Genomic DNA, 21,694 nt, shown 5'->3' with positions numbered 1-21,694 from the left:
AAACCCTACACATAGATCACCTTATTTGAGCATAAAATTGACCTTGTGAAATAGGCACTATTATTATCTACAATAGATAGATGGAGACACTGGGACTTTGAGAAGTTAAGCAATTTACCAAAAACATGTAGTTAGTGGGCAGCTATCACTTGAACATAGATGGTCTAATTCCTGAGCCCACTTTCCTAATCATTACTATACTGCCCTCCATCAACTGTGGAGCTAAGATTTACACAGTTTCAGTGTCTTAAGTGTAGATCATATGGGGTTAAATTCCTCACAGATATAAACTAGAGCTCAAGATAGCTGAAGATTTCACTGTGGGGCCAGATTATAAACTGAGTAAAGAAGTTTTAATTTACTGGATTAACTACTTTAATCCAGTAGTTATAGCCTCATGACATGGGTTTTTAAAAGATTATCTCATTTAAACTTTAAAATATAGGAATTTGGGGATTATTTTAGAAGAGAAGACTGAGGTTCATAGAGTATAAGCAATTTATCCAAATGAAAGATGCATGTTTTGGCTGCAGGTAATAGGAAACTTCACTCAAATAGTCTTCATAAAGAATGGTATTACCCTACTTATGAAATCTAGAGATAGCACATCTCTGATTGGAAGAGGCTGAAGTGGTTCCAGGCATTCTATTTAGATATGACCATGTACGAAGGAAGAGAAATTATCTGTTTCTGTCTGTATATTAGGAAGAAAGAAATCTTTTTCAGAAACTCTAAAGCAGACTTCTTCCTCGTAAATCATTGCCAGCATTGACCCATTCATAGACTGATAACTAGTAAAAGGAATGGGGTTACCATGTCTGAACTTGAGGTAGGTGAGTACAGAGAAGTGAATAACTGACCAGTGTATACCAATAAACTGTGCTGTGTCCCCAAACAATGTCTGTGAATCTCAGGACATCCTGATCATTTGTGATCTTGAAGGCCTGCTCTGATCCCTGACCAGACTCTTGCCAGGGATCCATCTCAGTCATTTCTCAGGATTCCTTGGATTGAGACATGAAGATACCAAGTCCACAAAGCATTGTGTCTAGAGGTTGGGCTAAGTCATGATTCAGACATTAGGTTTTAAAAGGAAGAATTTTTTTACATTCCACAGCCACTTAATTGCTTTATTTCCTTGTGCTGTTAGTTACCAAAGGTGTTCTGAATCCTTCTCTTCCGTTCTAGATCAGCAAAAGGGACTCTGTCTTCTTTATCGGGACCTCGCCCCCTTTAGACACAGCTAACAGTATCACATGTAATACTCATATGAAAAATAGCTAGTGCATTTTCAGCCACTGAACTCATCAACTGGCAAACATTATCTCACTTAATCCTCAACAAGCTGAAAAGGCTGATAATATAACTAAACAGATTTAAAGATGAGGAAACTAAGGTAAAGAGTGTGATTGCCCCCAAAGTGCACAACCATTACATAATAGACCAGGGATTTTGAATCTGGATCTACCCAATGTCAAAATCCATACTCCACCAACATGAACCCTGTACTTTATCTCTGTAGTCATTTTAGGAAGCATTTATTAGGATAAGCAATTAGTGGGGACTTACTTCAACCTTAAGAATTAGGGCATTTTAGTGTCTACAGTATAATACTAATTCTAATCTTTTTCATAGATTCTTAAACTTTTCACAGAATCCTTGTATTTTTTTTTTCTTTTTAGGTATTAGCTCCATGGTCTTTAGGGTTTCTCCTCTCCCTTTCTCCTGAATGCATTTATTATCTAACCACCCATTTGTTACTAATCTTTCTGTTCCTTGTGTCAATTCTTTAGTTTTTGCTCTTTAAGTTTTTTAGCTTAGTCTCTCTTGTATTACTTGTCTTCCATATCACTTGGATCAGTGCTTGGCACCATAGTACTCAATAAATAGGATTTGAAATGTGCCTTGTACACATAAGCCATTCCATGAATTTTCATTGAATTAAATATAGTCTACATCTTTTCATCTCTTAGAGCATGTAGCTCCAATACTCTAATGCCCTACCCAGTAGTATTTGCTGTACTAACCCATTTTTTCAAATGAGAAACTGAGGAAAAATCAGCCGTGGTAAAGGTATGAGTTTTGATCATACAGTAACTTAGTGATTTAATGAGAACGTCAGTGTAGTATCCTGACTCTTGGCCCAGTGCTCGTTCCTTTCCCTATTCTGCTCTGTTATGTGGTGCAAACAGTGGTTGGATTATTTGATTGGAGATGAAACCCTAATTCTGCCCTGGGGTTGAATCATCAGGCCCAGCAACAATAAAAAAACAGGACAAGAATCCAAGAAGAATTCCAGTAATAGACTTAGCTGAGGGTGCCAGGAAGTAAGACTGAGGACCAGTCTCTGAGAACTTTGCAAGGTTTCCCAAACTCGGCTGTGCTCCTGGATTTGCTTCCTACAAGATTTGCAGACCAGCCCTTGGAATGAAAATGGCCTGAGAGACTGAAGGGAAGGGGGTGTAGAGTGATTTTTTCCCTTAGCCTGAGTTAGGGACAGGAAGTTGGTAGGGACCAGAGGAGGAGAAAGTTCTAAAAATAGATGGCAAATGGGCTGAATTATAAGGGCTTAGAACAAGCAAGACAATGTGGACATAGGGAATTGTTCTGGAAGCTTCACAATAGAGATCTGTAGGGTTTCCTCATCTTCTAGATGAGCCTCTGCTAGGATCCATAAACTAACAGCACAGAATGGGCAATAACCCCTGCCTCCTTTTCTGGTGTAGTCAGACACACACACTAAGCAGCCATCCTCCAGCCCTCTGCTTCCCGCATCTCCTTTTCTATTGCATGTCATTCTATAGCCTTGTGAAGAAGAACAGGGAAGAAATGTTACACAAATTGGGGAAGGATTTTCCACAGAATTCTCTCATGAGGATCTATCTCCCTTCTCCCCACAGTGAAGAGATGCATGGTCCCAACAGTGAGTATATCTATTGCTGGCTGTATTAAATACTTCTGAAATTCTGCCTCAGTCTTTGTGGCCTCCATTCTTAGTCTTCCTGCCTCTAAGAGCTCTGTAGCATAGAGCAGTGGTTCTCAGACTTCAAAAGGAAGACTTTTAGGGCCCTCATCAGTCAGGTCCAGCCACCAGGGAGGGAAGAGGGAATTAGACCCTAGGGAAAGGGTAAGAGCAAGGTGGTAGGACCTAAAATTGAAGAACATCAGGGGAGGAGGCACCATGACTCAAAGGCCATCACAATAGATAACTGGTTTCCATTAATGTTTTCTGAGAACCTGAGCAAAACATAGTGTTAATCAATACTGAAATTTCCTAAGCTGGGAAGGTATTACTAAACTCACTCAGATATGTAGATTTGTGATGATTTTGTCATCCTATAATCCTATGAGGTTTGGGAACTAGGGCAGGGCAGACCTTGGAGAAGGTCATGATGTAAGTGTTGTCAGTGGAAGAACTGGGGAGGATAAAGACAGGAAAAGCAACACCAGTGTTCTCCCTAATCAAAAGTGGAAGTCACCATGACCTTCCTTCCAGACTAGGCAGGGCCCTGGAAGTTTGGATTGTTCAAGGACAGGAGAAAGCCATAACAGGAAGATATGGAATCTTCATTAATGTAGAAAATGGAGGCACTAGCCCTTTAATGATTAATAAATAGGCTATGACTGTATTTATATTCTGATTTTGTGGTACAGTTTGTACTATTTATAAATATAATGGAATACTGTGCGATTGATTTAAAAAATGATGGTACAGTTATACATTTATACATATACTTGCATGGAAAGATGTCCACAATATTTTTGAGGGGAAAAAAGGCAAGTTATAAAATAGCATGTATACTCTGATATCTGATATCTTTTATATATAAAATGACTCGCATAGATCAGTAACAAGTGTGCCTGACTCCATTTGCATGGGTATGAAGCAAAGATGTATTTTCTTTACTGTTCAAACAATAATAACCCCAATCCTCGTCTGCTCAGTTTAGCAGAAAATCTAGTTTTCTTTCCTAGGATTCCTCAGCAACAATCTTGGTTTCATACATGGGTCTTCTGAATCAGCACCCCTTGTCACTACTAGGAGAGCTTGAGGGTAGAAATGCATTGCTACTTTGCAAAGTAACCCTTGATTTCCAAAACTATAGCTCTTTAGTGACAGACTTTTAATTGCTTGATACTCACCAGCCACTAATCATAGGCCTCCTCAAAACTAATATGGTGCAGATACTGCTGTCTACGGCCTTAGACCTTAAGCTTTTTTTTGTATGCTATATGGAGGGGTCACATTTCATTATTTTTCCATGTGAGTATCCTGTTATTACAGCACCATATGTTGAATTTTTGTTTGCTTGTTTTTTGGTTGTTTCTTTTTCTTGTTTGTTTTTTGGGAAGTGCATAGACCAGGAAGACCTTAAACTTTTTACAATTTGCTTGTGGGGCAGAAGCCAAATCCACTGCCTTCTCTGTTCTGATGATCATGGACATTTTTGTCTCAGGAGACCAGTTACCTACTATACAAACTTGTTCAAGATCACTGCTGCAATAACTTTGAATATCAAAGAAGGATCTGGAACTCCTTCTTCTTAGAGGTGCCAGTACACTCTAAATAAATTTTCTTCCCCCCTGCAGTAAAGTTCATTTGCGTATCACATACGTACTTAGAGAGATGATTGGAAAGATTTTCACCAAAATGCTAACTATAGTCATGGAATAATCTGGGTGTTCTACTTTGTTTTTTGTATTTTAATCTATTGTTGAATTTTTAGAATGATGAACATATACATTTTTTTATAAAAAGAGTAATAAACAACCAGTATCTATGAATTACTAAATGCAAACACTTAACATTTAATCCCAACAAGACCTCTATGAAGTAGACACCATTGCTAGCCTCATTTTACCAGTGAAGAAACTGAGGCAGAGACAGGCCAATTAACTTGTCTGGTCACACAGCTGGGACAAGGCAGAGCTGGAATACAAATCCAGGAAGTATGCTTCCAGAAACTGTATTTTTAGCCATGATATTTACTGTATAAAGGTTTTTTTATTTAGGGTGTAGAGGAATAAATGGTAAGAAGCTAAAGAATGTAAATTATGTGCTCATTATATTAATGTTAACTTTTTGCAAAGTTACTAAAAGTTCCACATTCTAGTTGGGTCAAAAATGGGTTTCAGGATCTTGCCATATTTTCATCACTGATAAAATCTACGATGTATTTAATTCCTGCTAAAGCATATTCACATGCATGAACAAATGTTCATCACTTTTCTAATGTGTTAGTTTGCTCAGCAATTCTTAGTGCTTCCTGAAATCATGCTTGTACATTATCATGAATTTAGAAACTTTTCTAACACATTAATAAAGACCTGAAGCAAAGCTAAAAATGATCATTAATTAGACATTGTTCAGTAATAAATCTACAAATAACATTCTGTAATTTAAAGCAACTTTCAGCTTTGAGATGTACCATCGAATCAAGCAACTTTTAGAAATTATTTTACAAGTTAAGAAAACGTGTATAATTATATAGTCAATCATACTTTAAAGCAAATGTGGTTTAAAACAAATGAAGGTAAACCTTCACAGAAGGGTGAAAAGATCAAGATTAGTTTATTGATATGAGTAGAGAGAACAAGTAAGGGACTAAAGGGACTTCTAGATCCTTGATTCAGGTGGTCAGGTGTCAACTTGTACAGAACGCAGAGTAACCCATGGTGGGGAAAATAATGAATTTGATTGTAGACACTGAGTTTCGAAACATATTAGGATTGTCTAGGTGAAAAAGTTCACTGGTAGAGTGTGGGAGATACAGGTCTGGGACTAAAGATGCTTTGGCAGGAGATACAGCTGTGGATATATTGCAAACTGTCAGACATTCAGGGTCTTAGATTCAGCTTCTTTGGGTCTCAGGATCTCATCTAGAAAGCAGATATGATGATCGTTTGCTCACCAAGATATTATGAAGCTTGAATCAGCTATCATATGCAGAGTGTGGCACAGGTACTAGTACAGGGCCAGCAGATGACTGAACGGATGCCATTATAAGGTGGATCATTGATGGATGGAGACAGGTCAAGGTGGAGCAGGGGTGCTTATGGTATTGTCAGACACAGAGTGAGCACCTCTGAAACAGAACAAGATGACTTTTGGACCATTACATTTATATAATTTGATGAGATTGCATATAATACAACAGCAGAATTATTCCCTTGGAAGCAGAGACCTAGCAGAGAATTTGTGACAGAAAATAAGTGATACACATATTACTAGGACTTTTAAGGAATATAATCTTGAGAAATTATGCAACAGAAGAAGTTATAATCATAAATTAGCTAATCAGCTATAATTTAGCTATATTGAAGAATTTGATCCAGTAAGATTGAAAATAATCTCATTATTATTTTTCTACCACAATTGGCACATTAGCCTATAAAACAGTATGTTAGAGTAGAATGAGCAGAGGGGGTTGGAGTTAAAACCTGGAATTGAGTTCTGGCTCCATCATCTACTATTGCAAACCCTGTGCTCCATATGTCAATAGGATAGCATTATCATCCACCTGATGACTCAGACTTGGAGTCATCTTCTCTCCTTCCTTTTCCTTAATCCCCCCAATCCAACCGATCACCCAGTTCTGACAGAACTCTTGGTCCTGTCTCATCATCATCCTACAAGTACATTGTGCCCTGAGTGGCACTGTCACCATCTCATGTCTGACAATTCCAACTAGTCCTCCACCTCCAGCAAAGCTTTTCACAATGGTTCCAGAATGACCTTCTGAAAATATCACCCTGCTTATTTAAGCAGTGGAAATGCAGAGATTTTTTAAAATCTTAACTCGTTAGCATGGCATACAGGTCCTTTAGAATTTGGTCCCAACTTTGTTTCCCAGGCTCAAACCCTTGCCTTCCCGTTATGTACTTAATGCTTTAGTCAATGGACTTTTCATCATTCTCTCATTACCCCAGTCTTCTGTATCCCATATCTTTGTATATGATGATTTCTCTGTCTGGAAATCTTTTTCACCTCTTCTCTACATGGCAAATTTGTTTATGCTTTTTGAGACCCAACCCATTGTTCTTAGAAAATGTTTCAGTCTCCTCCTCTGTGTTCTCTATTATAGTTACTTTGCATATTTACACCAGACAGTGAGGGTTTCAAAGTTATTCACCCTTGTGTCCCTGGATGCTGGCCAAGGGTATAGAACATAATAGAAGACATTCAACTTTAAAGTGCTTTCTAAAAAAGCAACATCAGGCAAGTTTCTGCTTCTCTGAGCTTCAGTTCCCCGTAATTTGCATAATAGTACTTTGTAAGTCATACATTTCAGTTACATTTTACTTTTCATTCTAATGTGATCTGTATTTTAGCAGTGTAACAGTGGCTCAGTAGCAGAATTCTCGCCTGCCATGCCGGAGACCCGGGTTCGATTCCCAGTTCCTGCTCATGCAAAAAAAGGGGGAAAAAAAAAAAAATATATATATATATAAAGTGATCTGTCTCCAAGTACCCATTCTTTATGCACTCATCAACACCTGGAAAATAATAGCCTTAATGCCTTTTGAATTACATCCAGTTCAAACACTTTCTGCATTGAGCAGGCTGGTCTCTGTGATAAGCAGAAAGGGTCAGGAGTCATGGAGAATTTGAATGAGCATGAAGTCAAACTCCTACTTTTGACTCCCGCCCTCCCTTGGAGATTTTGTTTTCTCCACTCGATGGCAGCATTACTTAAGTGCAGTAACAAGAAGCCACACCAGGGGGATCCCTTGTATTTTCCAGGTGAAATCTACAAACCGTTCTTCACCACCCTGAATACTTTTCCTGGGTTCTCAAGAAAAGTATTTGCTTTCTTTTGAAACGGGGCAATAGAGAAAACACAAAAAAAGTCACAATCCTGAAAAGAACATGTTTCATTTCTATCAAAGCATTGCCCAATACCTTTATTAGTTTTTCTTTGTTAAAATTTTGGCAGGGAGGAATTAGTCCCCTTTTATTAAGGGGATATAGAAACTAACAGACATCCTGTCATTCAGCTAAGGACTACAGCATACTATTTATCATCAAAAGGTTTGACCCAGGTAGAGCTAAATAGAGGAAATACCTGTGAAGACAAACATTTAATTAGCATGTTCCCAAGAAGAACAAGAAAATAGTACAGGCAGGAAAAACAAAGTGCATTTGTTAATTTTCTTTCTAAGATAATTAGCTACAAGTTATAATGACAAGAGCCCTAAGTGGGGAGTGAAGGCAGGTTCTAGTGCTGGACGAACTTCTGAGTACAGCTACTTTTGTGATTATTCACTTTTAGACTTCAACTTCTTCGCCTTTAAATGAGGTTTTGCGGTGACACTTTAAAAATCAGCTTTAATGAGGTATCATTTATATATATATATCAATTATAAGTATAATTTGATGAGTTCTGGAATATATCCTGTAACCACTACCATCATAATATATAGTATATCATTTCCATCACCACAAAGTTGCTCCTTTGTAGACAATCCTGTTTCCCTACCTCAAGTCCCTGGAAATGCCAATGTGATTTTTATCACTAGGTTTTTTTTTTCTTTCTTTTTTTTTTATTGAGAAAACTTCACACACCTATATTCTATGCATGGTGTCCAATCAATGGCTCATAATATCATCACATGGTTGTGTATTCATTACCATGATCAATTTTTAAAACATTTGCATCACTCCAGAAAAAGAAAAACTTATACATACTATAAACCTTACCCCTTCCTTTCATTGACCACTAGTGTTTCTATCCACCCAATTTATTTTCCATCTACCCTTTATTCCCCCTAATATCTATTTATTATTTATTATCCATATTTTTTTACTCATCTGTCCATACCCTGGATAAAAGGAGCATCAGACACAAGGTTTTCACAATCACACAGTCACATTGTAAAAGCTATATCTTTATTCAATCATCTTCAAGAATTAGGCTACTGGAACATAGCTCAGTAGTTTCAGGTACTTCCCTCCAGCCACTCTAATACACTATAAATTTAAATAAAAGGGGGGGGAGGGATATCTATTATAATGCATAAGAATACCCTCCAGGATAACTTCTCAACTCTGGTTGATATCTCTCAGCCACTGAAACTTTATTTTGTCTCATTTCTCTCTTCTCCCTTTTGGTCAAGAAGGCGTTCTCAATCTCTTGATGCTGGGTCCTGGCTTATCCCAGGTTTTCTGTCCACGTTGCAGGGAGATTTACACCCCTGGGAGTCATGTCCCATGTAAGAGGGATGGCAATAAGTTCACCTGCTGAGTTGGTGTAGAGAGAGAGGCCACATCTGAGCAACAAAATAGGTTCTCTGGGGGTGACACTTAGGCCTAATTTTAAATAGGCTTAGCCTATCCTTTGCAGGAATAAGTTTCATAGGGATGAACCCCAAGATCGAGGGCTCAGCCTTTTGATCTTGCTGCCCCCACTGCTTGTGAGAATATCAGAAATTCTTCAAATAAAGAAGCTGAATATTTCCTCCTTTCTCTTCATTCCCCCAAAGGAACTTTACAAATACTTCTTAATGCACTGCCCAAATCACTCTGGGATTTATCAAGACATCACACTAATCTGGACAAACTGACAAAATCTCACTCCCTATTCAAAATTCCATGTACTTATGGTGATCAACTAAACTGACCATACAAGTTAAATTAGGAAATGCACTACCCAAAGTATAAATTTTGCACCAACTACACTTCTCTCACTTTAGCCTCACACAGAAGTTGAAGTTTTAAAATGTTCATGATATCATCCTTTACCCCGTTTTCTAATATACCTTAATCCTATCCAGATCAGCTTCACTCATATATCTACTCGATGTCTGATCACTTTTTTCAACTTTTAAATAGTTTCTGTATGGGGTAATACTGACTTTCATAGCTTCAGAGCTCTAACTCTGAGTCTCAGATGTCACATACACACCTGAAAGTTTCTGGGAAAAAAAAACCTGTTGTATACAAACAGCCCAGTATCTCAGAATTTAGAATTAACAGTTACACCTCCTGAATATATGTGACTGCTGTAAGAGCTTACAGTCTAGGACCCTTCACAATAAGCTCCAACCTGATAACCAATGCTCTCAACTTTAGTTCACCAAGTTTTTATATTATAGTTAGTCCATATGATTGGACTATTATCATATTTGTCTTTTTGTTCCTGACATCTCATTCAACATGTATCTCTTAAGGTTCATTCATCTTGTTGCGTGCCTCACAACTTCACTCCTTCTTGCTGCTACTCAGTAGTCCATTGTATGCATACACCATAGTTCCCCCTTCCATTCCTCAGTTGTTGTACCCTCAGGCCACCTCCATTCATTGTGGATCGGGAACACTGCCACCATAGAGACCAGTGTGCAAATGTCCATTCTTGTCCCCACATTCAGTTCCTACAGGTATATACTGAACAACGTGGTTTCAGGATCATATGGCAACTAAACCCCTAGCCTCCTGTGGAACCATCACCCTGCCTTCCAAGGGGTTGCACTTCTCAGTTTCCCTACTGACGGTGAATAGGTACATCTCTTTCTCCACATTATCTCCAGCACTTTTTTCTCTCAGTTCATTTTTTTTTTCTTTCTTTGCATGGGCAGGCACTGGGAATCGAACCCAGGTCTCTGGCACAGAAGGCGAGAATTCTGCCACTGAGCCACCATTGACTGCCCTCAGTTAATTTTTAAATAGTTTTATCCACACATCAAACAATCCAGCCTAAGTATATAGACATGACTTTGCCACCATAATCTATATGAAGACATTTCTTTTTCTCCCACAAAGAATCCATACCCCTTTCCCAATCCCAGCCCCACCACCTGTTGACATTTAGTTTTGGCATAATGCCTTTGTTACAGTCCATGGAAGGATATTACACTGTTACTGATGACTGTAGACCCTAGCTTACATTGATTGTACTTTTTTCCATATACCATCTATTTCCAACACCCTGAAATACTGATATTCATTTGTTCTCCCTCATGCAAAAACATTTTTTTTTAGGTATGTGGTCCGGGAATTGAACCTGGGTCTCCGGTATGGAAGGTGAGCAGGGTCTCCGGTATGGAAGGTGAGCAATCTACCACTGAACCACCCGTGCATCCCTGAAAATATTTACTAATTTGTACATTTAATCACCATAATTGCACACTCTAGACATTCCTAAATTATACCATGTCAGTCTTTAGCCTCTATTTTTCCTTCTGGCTTCATACGTGCCATCAGCCCTTCTTCCTCTATCATACTCACATTCAGCTTCATTCAGTGTAGTTATATTATTGTGCTACCATCAGGTGGTATTGTGCTGTCTATTTCTGAATTTTTACATTAAGTCCTGTTGCACAATCTGTATTCCTTTCAGCACCACTTGCCAAATCTCCACCCTATTTCTATCTCCTGATAACCCTGTGTTCTTAACTTCAATTCTCCAAGTTCACTCATTAATGTTAGTTCATATTAGTGAGACCATACAGTATTTGTCCTTTTGTTTCTGGCTAATTTCACTCAGCATACTGTCCTCAAGGTCCATCCATGTTGTTACTATGCTTCATGAATTTATTCTTTCTTATAGCTGTGTAATATACCATCATATGTATATACCACAACTTATTTAGCCACTTATCCATTGATGGTCATTTGGGTGGTTTCCATTTATTGGCAATTGTAAATAATGCTGTTATAAACACTGGTGAGCAAATGTCTGTTTTTATCCTTGCCCCCATGTCCTCTGAATAGATACCTAGCAATGGACTGCTGGATTATATGACAAATTCTATACTTAGCTTCCTGAGGAACCGCCAAACTGCCTTCCACAGCAGTTGTACCATTTTATATTCCCACCAACAGTGCATAAATTTGTCTCTTTCTCCATATCCTCTCCAGCAAAACTCTCCTTCAAAACTGAAGGGGAGTTTAAAATATTTTCAGACAATCACTGAGAAAATTTGTGACTAAGAGACTGGCTTTACAAGAAATACTAAAGGGAGCACTAAGGGCAGATAAGAAAAGACAGAAGAGAGAGGTCTGGAGAGGAGTGTAGAAATGAGAACTATCCAGTAAAGGCAAAAAGAGAAAAAAAAAAAAGAGCTGTGACATATAAAATCCAAAAGACAAAATGATAGAAGAAAGTACTGCCTTTACAGTAATAACATTAAATGTTAATGGATTAAGCTCCCTAATTAAAATACATAGACTGGCAGAATGGATTAAAAAACAGGACCCACCTATGTGCTATCCACAGGAGACTCACTTTAGACCCAAGGACAAAAACAATGGAAATGAAAGGTAGGAAAAAGATATTTCACACAAACAACAACTAGAAAAGAGCAGAGGTACCTATATTAATATCTAACAAATTAAACTTCAAATGTAAAACAATTAAAAGATATAAAGGAACAATTCAACAAGAAGTCATAACAATCATAAATATTTATGCACCAAGCCAGTGTGCTCCAAAATACATGAGGAAAACACAGACAACACTGAAGGGAGAAGTAGATACCTCTACAATAATTGTTAGAGACTTCAATTCCACACTCATCAGTGGATAAAATATCTAGACAGAGGATCAATAAGGAAACAGAGATTATGAATAATACAATACATGAACTAGACTTTCAGACATTTACAGAATGTTACAATCTATAAGAGTAGGATGTACATTTTTCTCAAGTGCTCATAGATCATTCTCAAGGATAGGCCATATTCTGGGTTACAAAGCAAGCCACATTAAATTTAAAAAGATTGAAATTATACAACACCCCTTCTTGGATCATATTGATACAAAGTTGGAAATGAATAAAGGCAGAAGGCCATAAAATTCACAAATCTATGGAGGCTAAAGAACACACTCTTAAACAACCAGAGGCTCAAGGAAGAAATTAAAAAAGAAATCAGTAAATATCTTGAGGAAAATGAAAATGAAAACAAAACATATCAAAACTTGTTGGTTTGTTTGTTGTTGTTGTTTTTTACTATTATTACTACTTTTATTTCTTTTCTTTATATTAACATTTTATATCTTTTCCTGTTGTGTTGCTAGTTCCTCTAAACTGATGCAAATGTACTAAGAAACAATGATCATGCATCTATGTGATGATGTTAAGAATTACTGAGTGCATATGTAGAACGGTATGATTTCTAAATGTTGTGTTAATTTCTTTTTTTTTTTCTTTCCTTAAATAAAAAAAATTAAAAAAAATAAAAAAAAACTTATGGGATGCAGCAAAAGCTGTGCTGAGAGAGAAATTTATTGCCTTAAGTGCCTATATTAAATGAGAAGAAAAAGCAAAATTAGGGAATTAACTGTACACCTGAAAGAACTAGAGAAAGAACAGCAAACTAACCACAAAGCAAACAAAAAGAAAGAAATAGTGAAGATTAGAGCAGAAGTACATGAAATTTAGAACATGAAAACAATTAAAAAATCCACAAAACCAGAAGTTGGTTGTTTGAGAAATTCAATAGAATCAATGAACTTTTAGCTAGGCTGAAAAAAAACAGAGAGAGAGAGAAAGAGAGAATGGGAGAGAGAGAAAGAGAGGATGGAAATAAATAGAATTAGAAATGGAAGAGAGGACAAAATCATTGACTGCAAAGAAATAAAGGAGGGAATAAGAGGATACTATGAACAACTATATGCTAATAAATTAGACAACATAGATGAAATGGACAGCTTCCTAGAAGGGCATGAACAAGCAAACATTGACTCAAGAAGAAATAGACTATCTCAACAAACCAGTAACAAATAAAGAGATTGAATCAGTCATCAAGAAACTCCCATAAAAGAAAAGTCCAGGACCAGATGCATTCACATGTGAATTCTACAAAGCATTCAAGAAAGAATTAGTACTGGGGGTGGGGCAAGATGGCTGCATAGTGAGGTATGGAATTTAGTTCGTCCTCCAGAGCAGCTAGTAAATAGTAAGGAACTGTATGGAACAACTCTGGGGCATCAGTGACCGAACATACATCATACGACAGCCTGGAACGGGTGGAATGACTGAGATCTCACACAGAACTGTAAGTTTCTCAAGCCGCAGAGGCCGACACCTCTCCCCCATGGGCATGACAGGCCTGTTCCCTGAGGGGAAAGGAAACAGATTTTACTAGTAGCAAGAAAGTTATCCCAATAAAGCTCCAATTGCAGAAATAATTAACAAATTCTGACTGCTGAAAACAGGCCCCTAGCACAGGTAAAGCTGGAGTAGCACTAAAGGAACCAGTTTTGCCCTGGCAGAGAGGGGGCAGGGATGATCAAAAAACAAACAAACAAACAAAATATAGAGGCACTTTGAGTCAGATAGCATAACATATTGGAAATTCTTAGGGCTGGACCCTAAGAAAAGGGGATAATGGAGCCTGGGGACACATAGAGCCACATTCCAACTCAAGCTTTTGATTGGCAAACACAGAGTGCTGGGGTCCAGCTCCAAAAAGCTTTTCTTTTTTCTTTTTTTCTTTTACTTCTTAACAACTCATTAGATAGAACTGCTCAGCACTCTCTGGTTCAGCACAGCCCCAGGCAATGGAAGAATTAAGACATGTCTAAGAGAAAAAGTAAATAGTCAAGTGAATGGGAAAATTCCCTAAAGGGCTTATCTTCTCCAAGAAAAGAGGGGTGGGGACCAGCTCAAGTTACAGCTCTCCTTCATGAAATTCAGGCCCCAGGGCTAGAAAACAAGCAACCTAAGCCTACCCTCTAAGGGAGAGGGTTGGGAGAGGCTGCTGAAATGAAAGGCACCACATCATTTTACACTGGTGGGAAGCTGCAGGCACACCAGCAATATATGCTGGGCAGAATAGGAAAAGCACAGTCTAGAGGCTTCATAGGAAAGTCTGACACCTTCTGGGTCTCACCATCAGGGAAACATGGTAGTGGCTGCTCTCTTCTCCTGAGACATGGTCCTGTGTGGTCTGGGAAAAACTGAAGGGCTGATCATTTCTGAGGAGCTCCTCTTCAAAAAAAGGTTCCATATAGGCAGGGCAAGAAACAGAAAAACAAGAGCTGAGAATTCTGATGAATTAAACAGAACTTATTCTGGAGATCTAGAATACATTGAACTGAATGCCAGAGAACAGACAAAATAAAGTCAACCAAAAAGAAGGCCCTAGGTAAAAGAGTGAAAATGACTTCCAGAATAAACTAATTAAGGAAGTCAAATGCTTAGGTGCCAGGAAAAAATAATGAGTCATACAAGTAGAATTGAAGATATGAACCAGCATTTCAAATGAGATACAGGAATTGAAACAACTAATTCAGGATGTTCAAACAGACATGCAAAATTTCATCAAAGATAAAATCAATGAGTTGAGGGATGTTACAGCAAAAGGATATAAAGATGACATTGGATAAACATAAAGAAGAACTCAAGCATTTGAAAAAACAAATTGCAGATTTATGGGAATGAAAGGCACAATTGAAGAGACAAAAAAAAAAAAAAAACAACGGAGAACTACAACAGCAGATTTGAAGAGGCAGAAGAAAGAATTAGTGAACTAGAGGACAGACATCTGAAATTCTACACACAAAAGAAAAGATAGGGATAAGAATGGAAAAATAAGAGCAGGGTCTCAGGGAATTGAATGAAAACATGAAACACATGAATATAACTGTTATGGATGTCCCAGAATAAAAAGAAAAGGGAAATGGAACTGAAAGACTAATGGAGGAAATAATCACTGAAAAATCCCCATCTCTTATGAAAGACAAAATTATATATCCAGGAAGCGCAGGATACTCCAACAGAATAGATCCAAATAGACCTATGCCAAGGACATTTGTTTGTAAGCTTCTGGAATGTGAATTACCAGAATTGGCAGTTTTTAAAAAGGGAATTTATTAAGTTACAAGTTTACACTACTAAGCCTATAAAAATGTCTAAACTAAGGCATCCAGGAAAGGATACCTTAATTCAAGGAAGGTCAATAGGTCAAGAACAGTTCTGTTAGCTGGATAGTTGTGTGGCTGGCATCCGTGGTCCTGGGCTCCATTGCTTTCAACCTCTGTTCTTGTGGGGGTTCCTCACTTTGCTTCTTTGGAGCTGACTTTCTTCTTTGGCTCCCCTTGGCTCTCTCCAGGTTCTGGCTTGCTTAACATTTCATGGCAATGTCTGCTGTGCTCCAAGAATCTCCAAACATATGTGTCAGCCCTGCTTTGAAGTTTCTGTCAGGTCTTCCTTGAATCAGGATTAAAAGAAATGGCTGCACTCATGAGATTGGGTCAGGATTAAAACATGGCTTTTCTGGGGTACATAATATTTTCAAACCAGCACAGACATAAACAACAAACATTGACTCAAAAAAAAATAGATGACCTCCACAAATGAATCACAAATAAAGAGATTGAATCAGTCATCAAGAAGTTCTCCAATTAGAAAAGTTCAGGCTTGAAATGTGAATGCTATGAAGCATTCAAGAAAGAATTAGTTCCAATCCTGCTCAAACTCTTCAAAAAATGTGAAGAGGAGGGAAAGCCTACCTAACTCCTTCTATAAAGCCAACATTACCCTAATACCAAAGCCAGAAAAAGATACTACAAGACAAAAAAAAATACAGACCAATCTCCTTAATGAATATAGATGCAAAAATCCTCAACTAAGTACTTTCAAACTGAATCCAGCAGGACATTAAAAGAATTATACAGAAGCAATTGGGATTTATTCAAAGTATGCAAGGCTGGCTTAACATAAGAAAATCAATTAACATAATACAGTATATCAAGAAGTCAAAGCATAAAAACCACATGATCTTCTTGATTGATACAAAAGGCATTTGAAAAATTCAACATCCTTTCTTGATGAAAACACTTCAAAGAATAGGAATAGAAGAGAATTTCCTCCACATGATAAAGGGAACATATGAGAAACCCACAGCTAATATCATCTTGAAAGACTGAAAGCTTTCCCTCTAAGATTGGGAACAAGACAAGGATGCCCACTGTTACCATTGTGCTGAAAGTTGTAGCCAGGACAAAGATACAAGAAAAGGAAATAAGAGGCATCCAAATTGGAAAGGAAGAAGAAAAACTCTCACTGTTTGCAAGTAATATGATACTACATGTCGAAAATCCAAAAAAAAACTACAGCAAAGTTACTAGAACTAATAAATAAGTATGGCAAAGTTGCAGGGTCCAAGATCAATACCCAAAATCAGTAGTGTTTCTATGCATTAGTAATGAGCAATCTGAGGAGAATATCAGAAAAAAAAATCATTTACAATAGCAGCCAAAAGAATAAAATATTTAGGAATAAATTTAACTAAGGCTACAGAAAACCTATACACAGAAAACTTTTAAAAAATGCTAAAAGAAATCATGGAAGACCTAAATTTTAATGGAAGGGCATACAATGTTCATGGATTGGAAGACTAAATATAGTTAAAATGTCAATTCTGCCCAAATTGACTTATAGATTCAATGCAATACCAATTAAAATCTCAACAACTTACTTTGCAGAAATAGAAAAAACAATAACCAAATTTATTTGGAAGGGAAGCATCATGGTCAGGTTTATGTGTCAACTTAGCCAGGTGGTGGTGCCTGTTTGTTTGGTTGGGCAAGTGCTGGCTTGCCCAACAGAGTGTCCTCTGTTACTATGAGGACATTTCATAGAATTAAATCATGATCACATCAGCTGCATCCACAGCTGATTGCATTTGTAATCAGCCAAGGATAGTGTCTTCTGCAATGAGTGGTGTTTAATCTAATCACTGGAAGGCTTTTAAGGAGGATTCAGAAGAGACAGTCTCTCTTCCTGCTTTGGCTGGTGAGCCTCTCCTGTGGATTTCATCCAAACCCTTCATCTGAGTCATCAGCTTGACAGCCTGCTCTACAGATTTTAGACTCTACATTCCTCAAAAGTTATGTGAGGCACTTTTATAATTTTTTTTTTCATGGGCAGGCACTGGAAACTGAACCCAGGTATCTGGCATAGCAGGCAAGAACCCTACCTGCTGAGTCAACATGGCCTGCCCAACTTTTACAAATTTTGTATCTGTGGATATTTCCTGCTGATTTTGTTTCTCTAGAGAACTCCAGCTAATGCAGCTTGGTAGCGGGAGTGGGGTGGTAAAGAAACAGAATCTTAAAAATAGGTTTTTATGATTGGTTTTCCACTCTGACTGGACTCAAAGGCACTAAGGACTCTGATTCCCATATTCAGAATGACACTGCCAATCCATGGGGCGAGTTGGCAAAAGAGATAGTTAAAATATCACCATTCGATTCTTCTAATGCTTTGCTTGTACGAAGCCAGGCTCTGGAGGATAATGTTTTTGACACCTTCATGGAGTTTTGTGGAAATAGAAGGTATGGAGATGTTGGTTGGTTGTTGTTAGATACACTGTATACATTAATGAGTGAAAGGGATGGGCTTAAGGCTTCAAATGAGAATCTTATATGTCATCTGATAGATGTAAACGTTTCTATGAGTTTCCTGAAGGAAAATCTTATTTCCTGTAGTTGTAGATTTGAGACCTCCAAAAATCAGACTCAGAATGTTTTTGTTAGAGTAGCAACTCTACAATGTAAACTGAAACCTCAATCTTGCATGGTGTCTGACATTAAAGTGAGGGCATTGATTGGTAAGGAATGGGACCCTGAAAAATGGGATGGTGACATATGGATTGATAATGATGTCGGTGGAGAGGTCGAAACCTTAGGTCATGCTGAGTCTTCTCTAGATAATCCCATAATAGTCTGCCCTGAGTACATAGTTGCCCCACCTCCAGGCTTCCCTGAAGAGTTGGCCACCCAACCTCCACCTAAAGGGATTAGCCCTAGTGTGATTAATCTTGTTTCACCAGATGAAACTGCAAATGAATGCCCTGAAGGAAATGGCTTGGAAGATACTTATAATTCTTTTCATAACCCACCCCTATCACCCCTAATTTCTTCCAGACCTATAACTAGTCTAAAGTCCCAACAGGCCCCAAAAGGTGAGGTACAAAGTAGCACCCATGAGGAGGTACACTATACTCCAAAAGAACTGTGAGTTTTCCAAGTTATATAGACAGAAATCAGGGGAATATGTGTGGCAATGGATTTTAAGGGTGTGGGGTAATGGTGGGAGAAATATAAACCTGGATCAGGCTGAATTTATTGATATGGGCCCACTAAGCAGAGATTCTGCATTTGATGTTATATCTCAAAGGGTTAGAAAAGGCATTAAGAGTTTGTTTGGATGATTGGCTGAAATACGGATCGAAAGGTGGCCAACATTACCTGAGGTTGAAATGCCAGAACTGCCCTAGTATAATGTAGATGAGGGGATCCAGAGGCTTAGAGATATTGGAATGTTAGAGTGGATTTATCATGGGAAGCCTGCTCTTACACCCCAGGAATGTCCAGATGGTGCATCTGTTACCAGAACTGTGAGAAATAAATTTGTGAGACTAGTGCCATCATCCCTGAAGAGCTCTGCAGTTGCACTTCTCTGTAGGTCAGATATTACTGTGGGAATAGCTGTCACTGAGCTGGAATCCCTAAACACAGTGGGGATGACCAGATCCCAAGTTGGCAGAAGCCAGGTGGCAGCACTTAATTGCCACAGACAAGGTGGACATGGCTATCATAATAGACAGCAGACTCAAAGCAGGAGTCAAAATAATCTGACTTGCAGAAACTTGTGGCGTTGGCTAGTAGATCATGGGGTACCTAGAAATACAATAGATTGGCAGTCTACTAAATTCTTGTTTGAGCTATATAAACAAAAGAATTCTAGGTCAAGTGAATAGAAGTCTAACCTGAATTACAAAAAAACACAGGGTCATGGACGCTTAATCAATTTCCAGACTTTGAGATAGTTTACAGACCCTCATTCAGCCCTTGAGGCCAGGTCCCTTTGTGGGAGGACCCTGTTAGACTGCTACTAGTTTATACTGTTAATCTTCCTCCAAGTCTTCCCCAAGGAGACTGACAGGCTTTTACCAGGGTAACTGTGCACTGGGGAAAAGGAAATGATCAGATGTTTCAGGGATTATTAGACACTGGTTCAGAAGGAACATAAATTCCAGGGGACCCAAAACGTCACTCTGGTCTGCCAATCAGAGTGGGGACTTATGGAGGTCAGGTAATTGATGGAGTTTTAGCTCAGGCCCATCTCACAGTGCATTCAGTGGGCCCCTGGACCCATTCTGTATTTATTTCCCAAGTTCCAGAATGCATATTGGAATTGACATCCTAAGCAACTGGCAAAATCCCCACATTGGCTCTCTGACTCATGGAGTGAGGGCTATTATAGTAGGAAAGGATAAGTGGAAGCCACTAGAACTGCCCCTCCCTATCAAAATAGTAAATCAGAAGTAATACTGGATTCCTGGAGGGATTACAGAGATCACTGCCAACCTTAAGGACTTGAAGGATGCAGGGGTGGTGATTCCCACCATATCTCCATTCAACTCTACTATTTGGGCCTGTGCAGAAAACAGATGGGTCATGGAGGATGACAGTAGATTATCGTAAGCTCAACCAGGTGGTGACTCCAATTGCAGCTGCTGTTCCAGGTACTGTATTATTGCTTGAGCAAATCAATACATTCCCTGGTACCTAGTATGCAGCTAATGATATGGAAAATGCTTTTTTCTCACTAGCTGTTAGTAAGAACCACCAGAACCAGTTTGCTTTCAGTTGGCAAGGTCAGCAATATACTTTCACTGTTCTAACTCAGGGGTATATCAACTCCCCAACCCTATGTTGTAATCTTGTCTGCAAGGACCTTGATCATTTCTTCCTCCCACAAGACATCACATTGGTCCATTATATTAATGATATCATGTTGATTGGACTTAGTGAGCAAGGAGTAACAACTACTCTAGACTTATTGGTAAGGTATTTGTGTGGCAGAGAATGGGAGATAAATCCAACAAAAATACAAGGGTCTTCCATCTCAGTGAAATTTCTAGGTGTCCAGTTGTGTGGAGCATATATCCCTTCTAAGATGGAGGATAAGTTGCTGCATCTGGCCCCTCCTCTGACCAAAAAAGAGGAACAACACCTAGTTGTTCTGTTTGGATTTTGGCAACAACATATTCCTCATTTGGGTGTGCTACTCCAGCCCATTTATTGAATGACCAGAAAAGCTGTTAATTTTGAGTGAGGACCTGAACAAGAGGAGGCTCTGTGACAGGTCCAGGTTGCTGTACAAGCTGCTATGCCACTTGGACCATATGATCCAGCAGATCCAATGGTGCTGGAAGTGTCAGTGGCAAATAGAGATTCTGTCTGGAGCCTTTGATAGGCCCCTGTGGGAGAACTACAATGCAGACCCTTTGGGTTTTGGAGCACAGCCTTACCATCTGCTGCAAGTAACTCTTCTCCTTTTGAGAAACAGCTTTTGGCCTGCCACTGGGCCAAACACTTAACCATGGGCCACCAAATTACCATGAGACCTGAGCTGCCTATCATGAGCTGGGTGTTGTCTGACCCACCAAGTCATAAAGTTGGGCATGTGCAGCAGCACTCCATCATAAAATGGAAATGGTTTATACAAGATACGGCCAGAGCAGGCCCTGAAGGCATAAGTAAGTTACATGAGGAAGTGACCCAAATGCCTATGGTCTCCACTCCTGCCACATTTCTTCTTTTTTTTTCCAGAGACCAGAGCTATGGCCTCTTGGAGAGTTCCTTAAAGTGAATTGACTGAGGAAGAGAAAACTTGGGCCTGCTTTACAGATAGTTCAGCATGATATGCAGGTGGATATCCAAAAGTGGATAGCTTATAG

At 38.7% G+C, this 21,694-nt stretch overlaps 1 protein-coding gene across 2 annotated transcripts in view; it reads right to left on the bottom strand.

Moving 5' to 3' along the window:
• The window catches only part of LOC143644704 (uncharacterized), an 86,517-nt gene that overhangs the window by 2,360 nt on the left and 62,463 nt on the right, over positions 1-21,694 (bottom strand). Inside the window, exon 2 of one of the 2 annotated variants that reach the window (XR_013156823.1) lies at positions 5,913-6,086. Coding sequence is in view for 1 of the 2 variants with exons in the window: in XM_077114055.1 (XP_076970170.1) it covers positions 6,035-6,086 (52 nt within the window). In the remaining variant the exon portion in view is untranslated. Of the gene's footprint in view, positions 1-5,516; positions 6,087-21,694 lie in introns of those variants that run through there. The other variant, XM_077114055.1, reaches the window with a different exon arrangement.

Source organism: Tamandua tetradactyla, chromosome 8, assembly GCF_023851605.1.
Source record: "Tamandua tetradactyla isolate mTamTet1 chromosome 8, mTamTet1.pri, whole genome shotgun sequence".
Classification (NCBI taxonomy): domain Eukaryota; kingdom Metazoa; phylum Chordata; class Mammalia; order Pilosa; family Myrmecophagidae; genus Tamandua; species Tamandua tetradactyla.
This window is presented reverse-complemented; position numbering and strand designations above follow the sequence as displayed.